The sequence below is a fragment of the Ovis aries genome, chromosome 9, assembly GCF_016772045.2.
Source record: "Ovis aries strain OAR_USU_Benz2616 breed Rambouillet chromosome 9, ARS-UI_Ramb_v3.0, whole genome shotgun sequence".
NCBI lineage: Eukaryota > Metazoa > Chordata > Mammalia > Artiodactyla > Bovidae > Ovis > Ovis aries.
The window spans coordinates 94,219,677-94,235,773 of NC_056062.1; the positions used below are offsets into that span (position 1 = coordinate 94,219,677).

At 50.2% G+C, this 16,097-nt stretch overlaps 1 protein-coding gene across 3 annotated transcripts in view; it reads left to right on the plus strand.

Moving 5' to 3' along the window:
- Positions 1-1,618: 1,618 nt before the first annotated feature.
- Positions 1,619-16,097, plus strand: part of DEPTOR (DEP domain containing MTOR interacting protein) — a 160,436-nt gene continuing 145,957 nt past the window's right edge. For all 3 annotated transcript variants that reach the window (XR_006060892.2, XM_042254542.2, XM_042254544.2), the window contains exon 1: positions 1,619-1,777. Coding sequence is in view for 2 of the 3 variants with exons in the window: in XM_042254542.2 (XP_042110476.1) it covers positions 1,689-1,777 (89 nt within the window). In the remaining variant the exon portion in view is untranslated. The remainder of the gene's footprint in view (positions 1,778-16,097) is intronic.

Sequence of the window (16,097 nt, forward strand, 5' to 3'; positions counted from 1 at the left end):
ACCTGCCGATGCAGGACACACAGGTTTGATGTCTGCTCTAGAAAACTCCACATGCTGTGGAGCAGCTAAGCCTGTGCTGAAGGCTCCACAGGAAGAGAAGCCACCGCAACAGGAAGCCCAGGCCCCGCAACAGAGTAGCCCCCACTGGCCACAACTAGGGAAGAGCCCAAGCAGCCACGAAGACCCAGCCCAGCCAAATATGAAGAAAAAGTGAACGTGTTTTTAAGAATAATGACGTTAAAGAGAACAGCTGTTGAACACAGAGCATACGCCTGGAAACTTCGCATGATGTTGCTTCACTGAAGTCACGCAATATCCCGATCACGCAGGAATTACTCCTGCTTTACTGATGGAAATAGTCTCTGGGAAGTTAAGTAACCAGCACAAGTGGCAAAGTTAGTAAATGACAGGATCCAGATAGAAACTGCATGTTTGAAGGGGAAATCCATGCAAGCTCTTGATAGTCTTTGTAGCAATTTCAGAATAAAAACAGGAGCAAAAGCAAGCTGTTGATCTAATTAACCCTGGGCACCATACTTATGTCAAATGATTCTCATAGTTTTTGGACAATGAGGCTCAAGTTGCCTCATCTCTCTGGGCCTGCTTCCTGAGTAAAATGAGGGCAATACTCATTTTGCCATTTGTTGCAATTAAAGGAGGTAACAACTACCTGAAGCGTTCTTAATGCAGCAGATGTGAACAACGTGGTAGCCACAAGTATTTTTATTTCGTAAACGAAGAAACTGGGAATCAAGCACATTTAGTTAGGAAGTTACAGGTATGCCGCTGGATCCCGAGTCCGTGTGATTCCAACCCAGCACTCTTCATTGATTACCCCATGGCGCCGGAGAAGACTCTTGAGTCCCTTGGACTGCAAGGAGATCCAAGCAGTCAATCCTAAAGGAAATCAGTCCTGAATTTTCATTGGAAGGACTGACGTTGAAGCTGAAACTCCAATTGTCTGGCCACCTTGATGCGAAGAACTGACTCACTGGAAAAGTCCCTGATGCTGGAAAGATTGAAGGCAGGAGAAGGGGGTGACAGGGGATGAGATGGTTGGATGGCACCACCGATGGACATGAGTTTGGGTGAACTCCGGGAATTGGCGATGGACAGGGCGGCCTGGCGCGCTGCGGTCCATGGGGCCGCGAAGAGTGGGACACGCCTGAGCGACTGAACTGCAACAGCAAAGGCAGGTAAGTGTCTTTGGTGAGAAGGTTGGGCGAGAAGCATGGTTAATTTCTTGAAACCCTGCAATGACGCGTACATCCTTCCCAGTTCACTGCTTAGGGAAATGATCATTTCTACCCTGGCAGTCGGGGACGTAGACGATATAATAAAAACGCCTGCACCCGTGTGTAGTAGCCTCCCCAGGACTTCGCAGACCAGCTGTGCGCGTCAAGGAGGGGTCTCCGAGCTGGACCTGCAGGCTCAGCCCGCGCTCAGAGCCGCCCCGCCGGGTGTTGATGTTTCCCTCTCAGCCCCGCCCCCGGCCACGCGGGGCTCAGCCACGCCCCTAGGTGGGCGGGCTCTCTGGGCACCGCCCACCGCCTCCCCAAGGTAGCCAATGGCGTGTGGGCTCCGCACCGCCCCTAGCAAAGATGGCGGGGGCGGTGTCAGTGCGGGCAGGCTAGGGCTCGGAGCCGAGCCCACGGCGGACCGCGGAGACGGAGGGCGCGGCGCGGGCCATGGAGGGGGGCGGCGGCGGCGACGGCGGGGCGCGGCAGCGCGAGCTCGAGCGCATGGCGGAGGTCCTGGTCACCGGCGAGCAGCTGCGGTGAGCCGGGGGGCCGTGCCGCGGCTCGCGGGGCGCCGCCGGCCCGCGCGCCCGCGGCTCCACTGGCGCCGGCTTCGCTGCGGCCGGGCGGGCGCGGGCTCGCGGGGCTCGGGCGGGGGCGCGCGGGGCTCGGGCAGTGGGCGCGCGGGGGCTCCGGGGTCTTGCCGGCCGGGGCGAGGGGCGTGTGGGCAGCCCGCAGCCGGCCTCACCGCAGCCCCGTGTCTGCAGCTCTCCGCCGCTCGGACGCCCAGGGGGCTCGGGCGCGCTGGGGCTCGGGCGCGCGGGGCGGCGGGCGCGGGGACCGCGGGCAGTGAGCGCGCGGGGGCCTCGGCCTCCGGGGTCTTGCCAGCCGGGCCCCGGGGCCGGGGCGAGGGGCGCGTGGGCAGCCCGCCGCCGGCCTCACCGCAGCCCGGTTCCTGCAGCCCTCCGCCGCTCGGACGCGCGGGGGGCGCGCGGGGCGGCGGGAGCGGGGCTCGGGCGGGCTCGCGCGCTGGGGTCTTGCCGGCCCGGGCGCGAGGGGCGCGTGGCAGCCCGCAGCCGGCCCCGCCGCGGCCGCGCTGCTCCGGGTGGAAGCCGCCAGCCCGCGACGCCGTCACTTGAGGTGCACGTTTCGCGTCGCTGTCCCGAGCCCGGTGTCATCATCCGTGAAGCGGGGCTGACCTCGGCGCCCTCCCGAAAGGTCCTTACGGGGCCAAACCGAAGGCTGGAGACCCCGCGCCTGTGCCGGCGTCCGCACGCGCGCGTGGGTCAGCGCCTGGGTCCGCGAGGGCCTTGGAGGCTCGGGTCCTGCCCCGTCCCCGCGCCCGCTCCCCGCGCACACCTCGGGCGGAGCGCACCGGCCCGGGCGGCCGCGCCCCGGCTGCGTCCCCGCACCCGGCACAGGCGGGGTCCCGGGCTCGGACCCCATCACGCCCATCCCGTCGCGGTCCTTGGATTCGTCTCTGAGGGTTTTACTGACGGTCTGACCGGTTCCGCAGCTGCTGGGCTTCTTGTCATACATCGGTTTGCCAGGGAAAACAGAACTCCTTGGCTTCAGCGTCAGAGCCGCTTGCGTGGGCCGCTAATCCCGTCGGACGGAGTGCGCGCCTCTGCCTTCTTACTGGCCTGAGTGTCCAGGTTCCTTTTGGTGTCTAAAACGCTGGTTTCAGAAACCGGAGGAGAGAGACCCTTGCAAAGATCCCTAAAGGTTTGGTAACCACTCTGCTTGCTGCTCTTGTATTGAGGAAGCAAATATTGGAGGCCAGAATTAATTGAGTTTAACGTTACGAAAGGCGAATTGCGCATTTCTATTCCCGGATGGTTTTTAATGTACAGCCAAAGTTCAAGAGAATAAAAGCTTCTTTTCCATCAAGAGATTTTCCAATTGGAAAAAAAAAAAAGTGAAACTTGTCTGATTCAATTTGAAACGCTAACACTCTATCAGCTCAATTGGGTACGTTTCACTTCCTTTTGAGAAATGTGGTTAAAATGGTATGTTCTAGATTATGTGACTTTTACCACAATAAAAAAGACATTTAAAAAATACATTGCATTATGAAAGATTGTACTAAGGGTACTCAAACTATCATCTCAATAATAAAAAAACTAATAAAAGGTGAAATATTGCTTGGTGCCTCTCTCCAGAAAGCACCTTCTCCTTCAAACATGCGCGATTGTGCCATCCTTGGAGGGTCCCTGGAGCACTTCCCCTCTTTCCGCCTGTACCCCTCTGCGCTGTGGCAGGTTAGTGTAGAAGACAGAGGGATCTCTCACACTCCGGTTAGGTAGACCTGGGTTTGAACTTCAGCGCAGCTACTTTGCTGCCAAGAGTCAACATTAAGTTGTTTTGAGGAAAACTTTAAAGCCCCATGAATTGGGTTTGCTACTTTTTCTGGTGCCGGAGGCCTTGGACAAGTTACTTAACTAGGAATGAGGGCCAGTCATGGAACCTAATCATGGTGTTGTGATGAGGGTTAGATAGATGAGTTGGTGCTTGGAGCAGCCCCTGTCGTGCAGCCAGCACCCTGCCAGCCTTAGTGTGATGGTTCTGCGACTTTGGACAAGTTAACTCACTTGTCTGGACTTGTCTCCTCACCTGTAAAAAGGCAAGATAAGCGCCCCATAGGGGTGATGACAAAAGGCAAGATAAGCGCCCCACAGGGGTGATGACTTTCCTCTGGGCTTCAAGTATGAAGGAGCATGTAGCTGGGGGTTGGCGTAGTTGATGAGGTTCTTGGTTGCCTTGCATCACCCCACGTGCCTTCCAGCTGAGCCAGATCTAGCAGGGGGGCCTGCTTGCTGGTTGAGAACACCGGTTTAGAACCGGCTTGCCGGGGCTTCTGATTCCGGCTCCACCATTTATTAGTCCTGTGACTTGGGGACAGTTTGCTTAACTTCTCGGTGCCTCAGTTTCCCTTCTCTTGCAGGGATTTTGTGAGGATTGAATGAGGAGATGCTACATGTAAAAGGCTTACTAAATGTTAGTTGTTTAATTTTACTTTGGAAACGTGTCATCGTTGCCTTGTAAAAATCTCTACCATCTTAGCACTGTGCCGAGTACCAAGTACACAGCAATTCCTCAGATGTTTGGATGAGTAGTGTATGTAATTAAATATACCATTGTAAATTGATAATCAGAATTTAGGGACTTGAGTGGCCGTGCACACCAGTGGCTTCTTGGTTACCGGAGGAACCTCGCACGAAGGAGTAGGGATGCAGATCTTGCTGTCGCTATCACGCTTCCGCATGCTGCTCTCTCACAGGCTGATTGTGGGGACTTTGATGTCCAGGCTTCCTGCCTCCAATTGCCTTATACATACACACACACGCAGAACTGCTGTCTTCCTTCTCTTTCCTTTCCGTTGCTTTCTGGGTCATCAAAGACGAGGCAAATAAGTAATGAGGAAAGGACGCCCTATGATTGGGACTGGAAATGCAGCATTTGGCTTCCAGGCCCAGCTCTCTGATGCCATTTATTTAACATTTGTTTATGAATGTATATATGCATGTTTCACGTACATTTATTTTTAACTATGTTTACAAGTCAGTTACTCAGTTTGGGCCTCAGTGACTGTGCCTGCAGAATGGGAATGATAATACTCTTCCAAGTAAGATTTGTGGTTTTGGATCAAATCGGGCACAACATGGGAAGGAACTTTGTAAAATAAATCAATAAATCAAGAGTAGTGGTTGCTGTGATTATTATAAGCTCCAGATGTGAAATTGGGGGCTGGCTGCACAATCCTGACACTTTGGTAAGGGCAGCTGGCTGCGTAAGGGTATGAACTTGAGCAACATTTAAAGACATATCCTGCTTGCTTTTCTAGCCTGACTGTGGAATCGTTTTCCTAATCTCTTTGTGCTTTTCCTTCCCCTAGAAGATTTACTTCCTCACCCAATGTGTTTGCTTGTTTTTGCATCTTTTTTTTTTGAGTGACGACCTTAACAAGAGCAGGGTAATGTTTCACATATGCATTTACTTGTGGCTGCTGGTCTTCCTTGCGGGTGGGCTTTTCTCTGGCTGCTGTGAGCAGGCTTCTCGCGGTGGGGGCTTCTCTTGTTGCAGTGCGTGGGCTTCAGTCCTTGTGGCCCATGGGCTTAGTTGCTCTGTGGCGTGTGGGGTCTTCCCCGACCAGGGATCAAACCTGCATCTCCTGCATTGGCAGGAGGATTCTTTACCACTGAACCACCAGGGAAACCCCACGTTTTTGTATGTTAAAAATGTATTTGGATGTCACTTCATATCCCCAGGATGGCTATGATCAGAAAGACAGTAAGTGCTGGCAAGGTTTTGGGGAAATTGGCACCGTGACACACTGCTGGTAGAAAGAGAAAATGATACAGCCACTTTGAAAATCATTCTGGCCTTTCCTTAAAGACTGAACACAGATTACCATGTGGCCCAGCAATGTTACTCCTAGGTATATAGTCAAAAGAAATGAAAACACATGTCTGTATAAAAATTTGTACACAGATTTTCAGAGCAGCATTTTTCCTAGTAGTGAAAACCAGGAACTACTCAAGTGTCTGTCAGCTGATGAATGGGTCAGTTATGTGTGATATATCTGTGCAAGAAGTGTTATTTGGCAGTGGAGGGACACAGCATGGGGGGTCTTTGCTTATGCCAAGGGAAAGAGGACACAGAAGGACACATGTCCTCTGACACCTCTGACATGACGCTTCCAAAATAGGCAGATCTGTGGAGGCAGAAAGTGATGCCAGTGGGGGTAGGGGGTGGGGAGGGGGGTTGCTGATGGGTGTAGCGCTTCTCTGGGTGATGATGAAATGCTTTCAACTTGACTGCGGTAATGGTAACATAACTCTGTGTATATGCTTAAAACCCCTGAATTATGTACATTCACTGGGTGAATTATGTGGTGTATGAATTATATCTCAGAAAAACTATTACAGAAATGCATCTGGATGGCATCACAGTGATGAAAGACAAAATATGAGAACTTTCCAAGTACGCTTTTTGCTCTCTTTTTGGATTGGCCAGAGAGTGCAATGATACTTATCATCAACTTGATAACAGCGTGACTGTCACACCAGATGAGATGGGACTGGTATTTTACATATATCTTTTTTTTATTAAATTTTATTTTTTGGCCACACGGCACATGGGGTCCTGGCACCAGGGATCAGACTTCTGCCCCTGCATTGGATGTGCAACGTCATAGCCACTGGGCTTCGAGGGAAGTTCCGGCACGTGTCTTTTTACAGTATTATTCTTTTTGTTTTACGCTATTATTCTTGATTCAGCACAGAGAAAACATGCCATAAATTGTCTCAGCACATTCCTAATTTGAAGATAATTAGCTATATGTAAATCATTCATTCATGATACTGAGGTTTCATACTGTAACTTTTAAGATCATTACTTGTTTTTATATGTTTATGTGTAAAGCTCTTATCTTGACATTTGCCATGCAGTCGTAATTATGACATTCTAATGACAACACCCAAATCCACCTTTTGTTTCTTCTACTGGTTAATTTCACAGATACTAAGCAATAAAGTGGTTTGTAAAGGAGCATTTAAAGAGTCCCACAGACTATCCCTTTTCTCTCTGTGGTGATGGCAGGTGTGACAGTAATAACAACAATACTTGTATGTGTGCTAAGTTGCTTCAGTCGTGTCCAGCTCTTTATGACCCCATGGACCATAGCCTGCTGGGCTCCTCTGTCCATGGGATTCTCCAGGCAAGAACACTGGAGGGGGTTGCCCTGCCCTCCTCAGGGGTCTTCCCAACCCCAGGGATTGAACCGCGTCTCTAATATATCCCGCATTGGCAGGTGGGTTCCTCACCACTAGCGCCACCTACTTACAGGGCATTTATTATCTGCCAAAGACTCTTCCAAGTGCTTATATGTATTAGGAATATATATTACATATATATATATATATATATATATATATATATATATGCCTTAAGCTTTATAGCTACTCTGTGTAGAAGATATGCTTGTTCTCCTCATTTTACAGATGGGAAAACTGAGGAACAGAGCAGGTAAGCTAACTGGCTATAGATTATTCAACAAGAAAGCACTAGAGCTGAGAGTTCTTGCTCTTAAGCAAAATGCTAGACCTCAGTTTAACGGTGTCCCTAGTGAGTAATTTAGAGGGTTAGGAAGTGTCAGGATGAGACCAGTGCAAAACAGAATCATGTGTAAGAGTATCCAAGTGTGATGACTTTTGCAAACAAGCAAGGAGACAAATGATTTTTCCCTTCTGCTGGGAAAAAGCTAATTAATTTCTAGAAGTGTTTATGTTCTGACAAGATAGAACGGTCACTTTCTCCATTAACTTTTAAACCGGGTGTTCCTTGCCATGTAGTTTTGAAAACTTAATTTGAACTCCACTCATTCTGAATCTGTGCTCACTTTAATGGGTAATTGCAGTGCACTGTTTTGCCAGCTGTGAGAATGGGCGGGTGGAAGGAGAGTTAAGAATGTGATGAGGAATGCGTAATTAAGAAGGAAAATGCTTTAAGCTTTCCAGTTATGCTCATCTACCTAGACTAAATATGCTAATTACAAAGGTCTCATCCAATCATTAGAAGCTGGGTCCCTAAAAGCAATTTACTGGGCAGTGAGCTTTAGGTAAGTTGTAGGAAATTGCAGTTCTTTCAATTGTTTGATATATTTGCCTTTTATCTGCAACAGACTGCCTTTCCAGACTCCTGCAGGCTTGCTGTTGCCTTGGCCATAAAAACGTATTAAATCAACACTGAGCAGCTTTTCTGAATTTGCTTTGCCAGCGTAAACGCAGTATGCAAACTAAAGGTAAAAAGTCAGCTGGCGGAACCAAAGGCCGATCTACAATAAAGTAAACATGAGATGCGGAATTTAGAGATGCAGAATAGAACAAGGGGAGACACAGCTGACCCTTGGACAATGCGGGGCTTGGAGCAACCACCCTCTGCACAGTTGAAAATCGAGTGTGACTTTACAGTCAGACTTTCTCTGTATCCCTGGTTCCCCACCCACAGATTCAACTCACCATGACTTGTGTAGTACTGAGCTATTCATATTGAAAAAAGTCTAACATAAGTGGACCTGAGCTGTTCAGAAGGGGTCAGCTGTAGTCCATTTTACTGCACTTTGAACTTAAGGGACTTGAAGATTGGCTTAGAGCAGGGGTCCCCAACCCCCGGCCATAGACTGGCACCGTCTGTGGCCTGTTAGGGACCTGGGTGCCCGCTGGGAGTGAGCAGTGGCAGACGAGCTCGGCCTCACCTGTGTTTACAGCCACCCCATGCCTCCCAGCGCCAGGATCTGCCTACAGCACAGGGGGCCCGGGTTTGATCCCTAGATCAGGAATATCCCCTGGAGGAAGACATGGCAACCCACTCCAGCGCTGCTGCCTGGAGAATCCCGTGGACAGAGGAGCCTGACAGGCTACAGTCCGTATGATCGCCCAGAGTCGGGCACGGCTGAGCGACTGAGCACACCCCGGCACTCCTGATGCACGCCCGTCACTCACGATGCACGCCCGGCACTCCTGATGCACAACCCCGTCACTCTCGAGGCACGCCCCGTCACTCACAATGCACGCCCAGCACTCCTGATGCACACCCGTCACCCGTGATGCACGCCTGTCACTCGCGATACACACCCGTCACTCACGATGCACGCCCCATCACTCCTGATGCACACCCGTCACCCGTGATGCATGCCTGTCACTCATGATGCACACCCGACACTCCCGATGCACGCCCCCTGACCCCTGACCCCGGCACTCTCGTCGCTGAGCTCTGCCCCCTGTAGGTCAGCGGCGGCACTAGGCTCGCACAGGAGCGCAGTGCATGTGAGGTGCTTGAAGCATCCCCAAACCCGCCACCCTCCACTGCCGCCCTCCCCAGGCCCCAGGGAAACTTGCCCTCCGTGGAGCCAATCCCTGGTGCCAGAAAGGTTGGGGAGTGCTGGCGTAGAGAACGTGTTTGAGAGTAGCCCCTATCGGTGTCCAACAGTAAGGACGCTTAACTCCACTAGACGTGGTAACCAAGGGGAACGGCAGGAAAGCTGCTGCCTAGATGCTCCTACTGAAATGTAGAGATCCAAACGGAAGGAAGATGCCTTTATTTTCCTAAACAGCAGAGAGGATATCCTGGCGTCTGGGAAATTACCACCTGTTCAGATAAAGAAAAGGTGGGGAGGGCTTCAGAAAATGGAGAGCCGCTCTATTTGGGGTTGGGCAGAGGAGCTGTGTATAGAGCTGAGCTGCCTTTGAACTGGAGGCTTTGCCTGTTTGCAGACCCTGTTCCATGGGCATCTTTCCCAGTTCCCCCCTTGGAGGTGGGGGCGTCTCTCACGGACCCAGCACAGAGCAAGCTCAGCAGATGCTGCCTTTCTTTCCTGGAGAGGGAGCCTGGGAAGGTGCTGCTTCATTTGCAGGAACCCTCGTGCAGATGGAAGGCAGTGTGTGCTCAGTAAATGATTGTGGAGTAATTGTACACTTCTCTTCACTTGTGCAAGCCTGTTTCTGAGATGACGGCAGTGTTGCTTATGAATAATGTTTGTGCTGACTTTTCTAAAAGACCAATGCTGGTGTTTAGATCCTGCCTCTTGACGACTTTGGAATCGATAAACCTGAAAATAAGTCAAATGCCTACCCTTCAAAAGAAGAGAATAAGAAGTGATGGATGATTCTTCTCTCCTGTAATTTCTAGTATTTATTTTGATCAGGGACTCACATCCCTTTATCAGACAGCAGCTCTTCACTGGTTGGTATCTCTGAGTTTAGTGATGAGGAAAAGACGCGGGGAACAGTATCAACCCTCTGTCTGCCTAGTATGTCAGCACCGTTTGCTCTGTTCCTCATTACGTACTAAGGAGAGAGGTGGGTTCCAGGTCTGGGACCCCTGTCCCAGTGTTACCAGCTTTAACCACACTTGGAGGCTTAGGCCTGTGACTTTTACGGATTGTGAGACGCTGGGAGGCCACGGTAGGGCAGGGCTGGTAAACGGCCGTGCCCCACGGCACCGCCAGCGAGGGCGATGGGGCCGCTCTCATCCGGGCTGAGACGGTCCGTACTGGATGCAGGGACTTACCCGGGTCTGCACGGAGAGCCACCTTGCTGTAGCTTTTCAAACATTTTTAAAGGTGACAAGGAGAGGCGGGCGAGAGGGAGGAGAGGCGAGAGGGAGGAGGGGCGAGATGGAGAAAGAACACACACCGGGGGGTGCGGGACAAGACGGCCTTTCATCCGTGCAGTTTTCTGAGAACAGCTGTTGCCGGGGTGTAGCAAGAGCGGACAGACGTCAAGGCCCCCAGCCGGAGGAGGCCCACGGCAGCTGCGCGGGGCGGGGGTTGGCAGCTAGCGTCAGCAGAGCAGGGCCCAGCTCTTTCCGCTCGGCGCCTTTAGCTGTCGCGCGTGGTTTTGTTATTGGTGGTGTGCGTTATTTGCTTTCGTTTTGATGACACTGTCTCCCTGCGATACTTGTACCTACAGATTTCTGATTCTGGTCTTGACCCCGAGGTTCCTTTCGTTGAGGCGAAATGTGGCCCAGCACCCACTCAGGTCCTGGGCCCTCCTTTGATCGTCCAGCTCTGTGCGCTCCCCCGTGGGTGCTGAAGTTGTTACAGCTCCGACGAGCCGAGCCTTGTGCTCCGTGGCAGACCAGGTGGGCTTCTGAAGGAGGCTCGTCCAGAGTGCTCAGAAGCTCCTCCAGTCCCGACTTAGAGAGTGAGAAACGAAGCGTTAGCGTGAGCGTCCTCTCATAAGAGGCAGAGCCGTATCTCCTGCTGGCCTGTCTCCATACGGCTGGGTGAGTGTGCTCTCTTACGTGTGAAGCTCGCTGCTTTCTGACAAGCTGTAAAATTCTGGAGGAATACACTGTGAGTGGCGCGGCCACAAAGCAAGGAGGAACGGGAAGGCGGTCGTGCAGAGAAGTATAATGAGGTGCTGGGTTAAGAACAACCAGGGTATAAGTGGGTGCTTCCGGTTCAGTTAGTAAAGAATCTGCCTGCAATACAGGAAACCCGGGTTCGATCCCTGCACTGGGAAGATCCCCTGGAGAAGGAAATGGCAACCCATTCCAGTGTTCTTGCCTGGAGAATCCCATGGACAGAGGAGCCTGGTGGGCTGCAGTCCACGGGGTCACAAGAGTCAGACATGACTTACTGACTAAACCACCAGGGTATAAATCTGCAAATTTGCAAAGAAGATATATTAAAAAAGGATTGTTTTTCCATCTTAAAAGAAGATGTAGCACATTTTCAGTTGAGGATCCTGGGTTAGTTTTATATCAAAAAGCAGCTCTATTTATAAGGTTAGTACACTGTTTATAAAGAAGGCTGAGTGCTGAAGAATTGATGCTTTTGAGCTGTGGTGTTGGAGAAGACTCTTGAGAGTCCCTTGGACTGCCAGGAGATCAGCCATTCTGAAGGAGATCAGCCCTGGGATTTCTTTGGAAGGAATGATGCTAAAACTGAAACTCCAGTACTTTGGCCACCTCATGTGAAGAGTTGACTCATTGGAAAAGACTCTGATGCTGGGAGGGACTGGGAGCAGGAGGAGAAGGGTCAACAGAGGATGAGATGGCTGGATGGCGTCACTGACTCAATGGACATGGGTTTGGGTGGACTCCGGGGGCTGGTGAAGGACAGGGAGGCCTGGCGTGCTGCGGTCCACGGGGCCGGAAAGAGTCGGACACGGCTAGCAGCTGAACGGACATTGTCAGGCACAGAGTCCAGTGAAGCGCAGGCTTTTAAATTGTAGAAATCCTGTTTTCCTTCCCGATTCCTTTCCTCTCATAGCTCAGCTGGTGAAGAACCGCCTGCACTGCGGGAGACCTGGGTTGGATCCCTGGGTCGGGAAGATCCCCTGGAGAAGGGAGCGGCTCCCCACTCCAGTATTCTGGCCTGGAGAGTTCCCTGGACTGTATGGCCCATCGGGTTGCAAAGAGTCGGACACGACTGAGCGAGTTTCACTTTCACTTTCCTTTCCTCTTCTCCAGGAGGAAAGGAGAATGGGGTAAACTTGTATCCTATTTTCATCGAGTATTTTTATAGAAATTCTGCTTACCTTTGCTCTTTAACATTTCCATAAATGAAAATGACTTTCTCCAAATGTATTCATTGCAAAAACAAGAGCATAAACTGTTGTACGTTCAGATGCCAAGTGCCTCTTATAACATCTTCAGTTAAGCTATAATAAGCTTGATAAAATAAGACTTTACCAAAGCTCCTACTTGTATTGTTTTCTTCTTAAAAACACAACAAGACTCAATTTAGAGATAAGGTTTTAAGGCAGTTATCTGATACATAACCAGGATTCATTTTCCTTCACATTTGTTAGAATTTACTTTGCTAATGACTGTATTGTAGACTCTGGTAGTCAAACCTAACAGGGGGTATGACCTGTCTCTATGAAAGAGGGTGAGTAAGCCTTGATTGCCATGATAAGACGCTTAGCCTGCTACTCTACTCATGAGAGCCAAACGTTATCGTAGAGTATTTCAGGACATTCAGATCTGAGGAACATGAGTGAGTCAGCTTTTTCCTCCAACATTCTGTTGTGAAAACTCTCAGACATACGGACAAGTGTGGAGAATTCCGCAGTGGACGCCCTTGTCTCCTCTGCTCGGATCTCACAGTCACCGCTCCGCCATGCTTGCTTTATCACGCGGCTCGCTGCATATTCATCCTCTGTCTACCCATCAACGCATCGTATTTTTTTAGCATTTCAGAATAAGTTACAGACAATAATACACTTTTTCTAAACTTTCGACATGGAATTTACTAGCTTGTACTTTAGTTCAGTTCAGTTCAGTTCAGTCACTCAGTCGTGTCCGACTCTCTGCGACCCCGTGAATCGCAGCACGCCAGGCCTCCCTGTCCATCACCATCTCCCGGAGTTCACTCAGACTCACGTCCATCGAGTCCGTGATGCCATCCAGCCATCTCATCCTCGGTCGTCCCCTTCTCCTCCTGCCCCCAATCCCTCCCAGCATCAGAGTCTTTTCCAATGAGTCAAGTCTTCGCATGAGGTGGCCAAAGTACTGGAGTTCCAGCTTTAGCATCATTCCTTCCAAAGAAATCCCAGGGCTGATCTCCTTCAGAATGGACTGGTTGGATCTCCTTGCAGTCCAAGGGACTCTCAAGAGTCTTCTCCAACACCACAGTTCAAAAGCATCAGTTCTTTGGCGCTCAGCTTTCTTCACAGTCCAACTCTCACATCCATACATGACCACAGGAAAAACCATAGCCTTGACTAGAGGGACCTTAGTCGGCAAAGTAATGTCTCTGCTTTTGAATATACTATCTAGGTTGGTCATAACTTTCCTTCCAAGAAGTAAGCGTCTTTTAATTAGCTTGTACTGCAAACTAGCGTGTACTATTTGTTTATAATTCTCTTTTTTAAATTTGAATAGGAGTAGGACTTACTGATTCGTTCTTTTTTAACTGGAGAAGTGTAGTTGGTCTGCAATGTTCTGTCCGTTTCCGGTGCACTCGGTTATGTGCGTGAATGTGCACGTCTTCAGATCCTTTTCCATCATAGGTTATTATCAGGTATTGAATACGGTTCTCTGTGCTGTACAGGAATCCTTGTTTATCTGTTTTATATATAGTGGTGGGTATCTGTTAATTCCCAAACTCCAAATTTATCCCTCTCCTCCAACTTCCCCCTTTGTAGCCATAGGTTTATTTGTATCTGAAGGGCTACAGTCCGTGGGATGGCAAAGAGGCAGACAGGACTGGGTGACTAACAGTTTCACTTTTCACTTATGTGTCTCCGTTTTTTTAGATTCTGCGTATGAAATGAAAAGGAAAGTCGCTCAGTCATGTCTGACTCTTTGAGATACCATGGACTATACTGTCCATGGAATTTTCCAGGCAGTAATATTGGAGTTTGTAGCCTTTCCCTTCTCCAGCAAATCTTCCTGACCCAGGAATCAAACTGGAGTCTTCTGCATTACAGATGGATTCTTTACCAGCTGAGCATGTAGGTGGTATCATATGATATTTATCTTTCTCTGTCTGACTTCACTTAACTCTAATATTCCCTAGTAACATCCATGTTGCTGCGAAGATGTTTTTTTTTTTTTTGAGACAAAACTTACACAGTGAAATTCACCCTTTGATGAGTGTTGACTAAGACATACCTCTGTGAAACCCAAACCCCTGTCCTGATATCTTTGAATGCTTTTGGCTCCAAGAAACAGAAAATCAGCCCAGTGTGTTGACCCCATAACTGGAAATCCAGGAGACGTGAATAACCAGCTGATGCCATGTGCGTATGTAACTGAGTGTCTTCCGAAACAATGCGTGTCCTTAGAAGCGCGCTACTCCTCTCTTAGAGTTGCCACCTACGGAGTCTTTACTCCCCTTTCCTTTCCAGAAGTGTCCAGCAGAAGTGCAAAGCTGAGGGGAAGGTTAGAGCTCACTTTTTGAAGCTAAAAGCTGTTTCAGCAGCAGCATGACAGGCTCTGTTGTCCTGCCATATCCATGTGGGATCCCTCTCAGTATCATATCGCTGCTGCTGCTGCAGTCGTGTCTGACCCTCAGCGACCCCATGGACTGCAGCCCACCAGGCTCCTCCATCCGTGGGATTTTCCAGGCAAGAGTACTGGAGTGGGGTGCTGTTGCCTTCTCTGCTCTTATCCCCAGTTCCGTAAATAATTCCCAAACCCCATTAGATGCCAGACGCTGGGTTAGGTGCTGGGGAGGAGGAGGACCTTCATTTCTCAGGCTTCCCTCTGTGATCACTTGTGTCTCTCGGCGTTTCAAGTGCACTTGTGGCCTCCTATGGATCAGAAACTTAATTTTCCACTTTTATGCTTTGAGGTTTCCAAATCGTGAATAATTTGGAAAGTGCAAAGTAATATAAAGAACACGACTCTTAAGGTAGCATTTCTGGACTGGCTTAAGGCAAGGGCCCTTTGATCATTTGTATCTGTCCTGCAGCAGAATTAACTTCGGAACGGGGCGGACACCCCAGGGGAGTGGGACCTGCGAGGATGCCAGGGGTCGGGGAGGGACAGGAGGCATCTATTACATGAATCTACTGTCTCGTGTGTCTTTGGATAACAAACTTATTTAAAAACCTGAAACATGATAATTAATTTAATAAATTCATATATTTACAAAAAATATGAAAATTGAGAGACACTGGAAAAAAATCATTGAAAGTTAAAGGATGGGGAGTCCTGAAGATGCTGTCAGGCATTTTGGCAGAGAAGGACACTTAGAGGCGGAAGCCACGCTTGGAGCATAAGGGACGAACACTGCTCCGGAAACTCCTGCAGGGCGAGGGGGCAGTGAGAGGAGAGAGACGGAGGCCGGGGGCCTGGGACGCCGGGCGCGCTGAGAGGTGATGGCACCGCGCGACAGGAAGCCTGGGCCTCAGGCTCCGGGTGCCCCGGGTGGCGCCTCTTCCCTAACAAGCTTGGGCAGTAGAGTGGTTCAGTACAGACGTCGTCTCAGGGCGTGTAGGGAAGTTTGGAACAGAAGAGTTAGAGGTGGTGATAGTCATCGTTGACGAGGGCGATCACGGTGTGTGTTTCTGTAGTAAGGAGCGGGAGAGTCGGACAGCTCAGGCGTTCACTAAACAGTAACAGCGGCACAGTATCAGGCCTTGTCCTGTGCGTCTGCATGGACTTACACCGTGGTGCTGAGCCCTGATAATAATTCTGTTATCCCTGTTTTTAAATGGAAGACACTAAGGCATGAGCACTGTGACCGAAATCACAGGGGTAGTGAATACGGGAGCTTGGTGTTGAATCAGGCCCTCGGGTTTCTGTGAGATGCAAACAAGTATGGAAATAACTCTGCAAACTGCCAAAAAGCGAGGCCCAGCCTCTTGCCTTCAAGTCACAGGCTGAGCCCGGTGGAGAGGG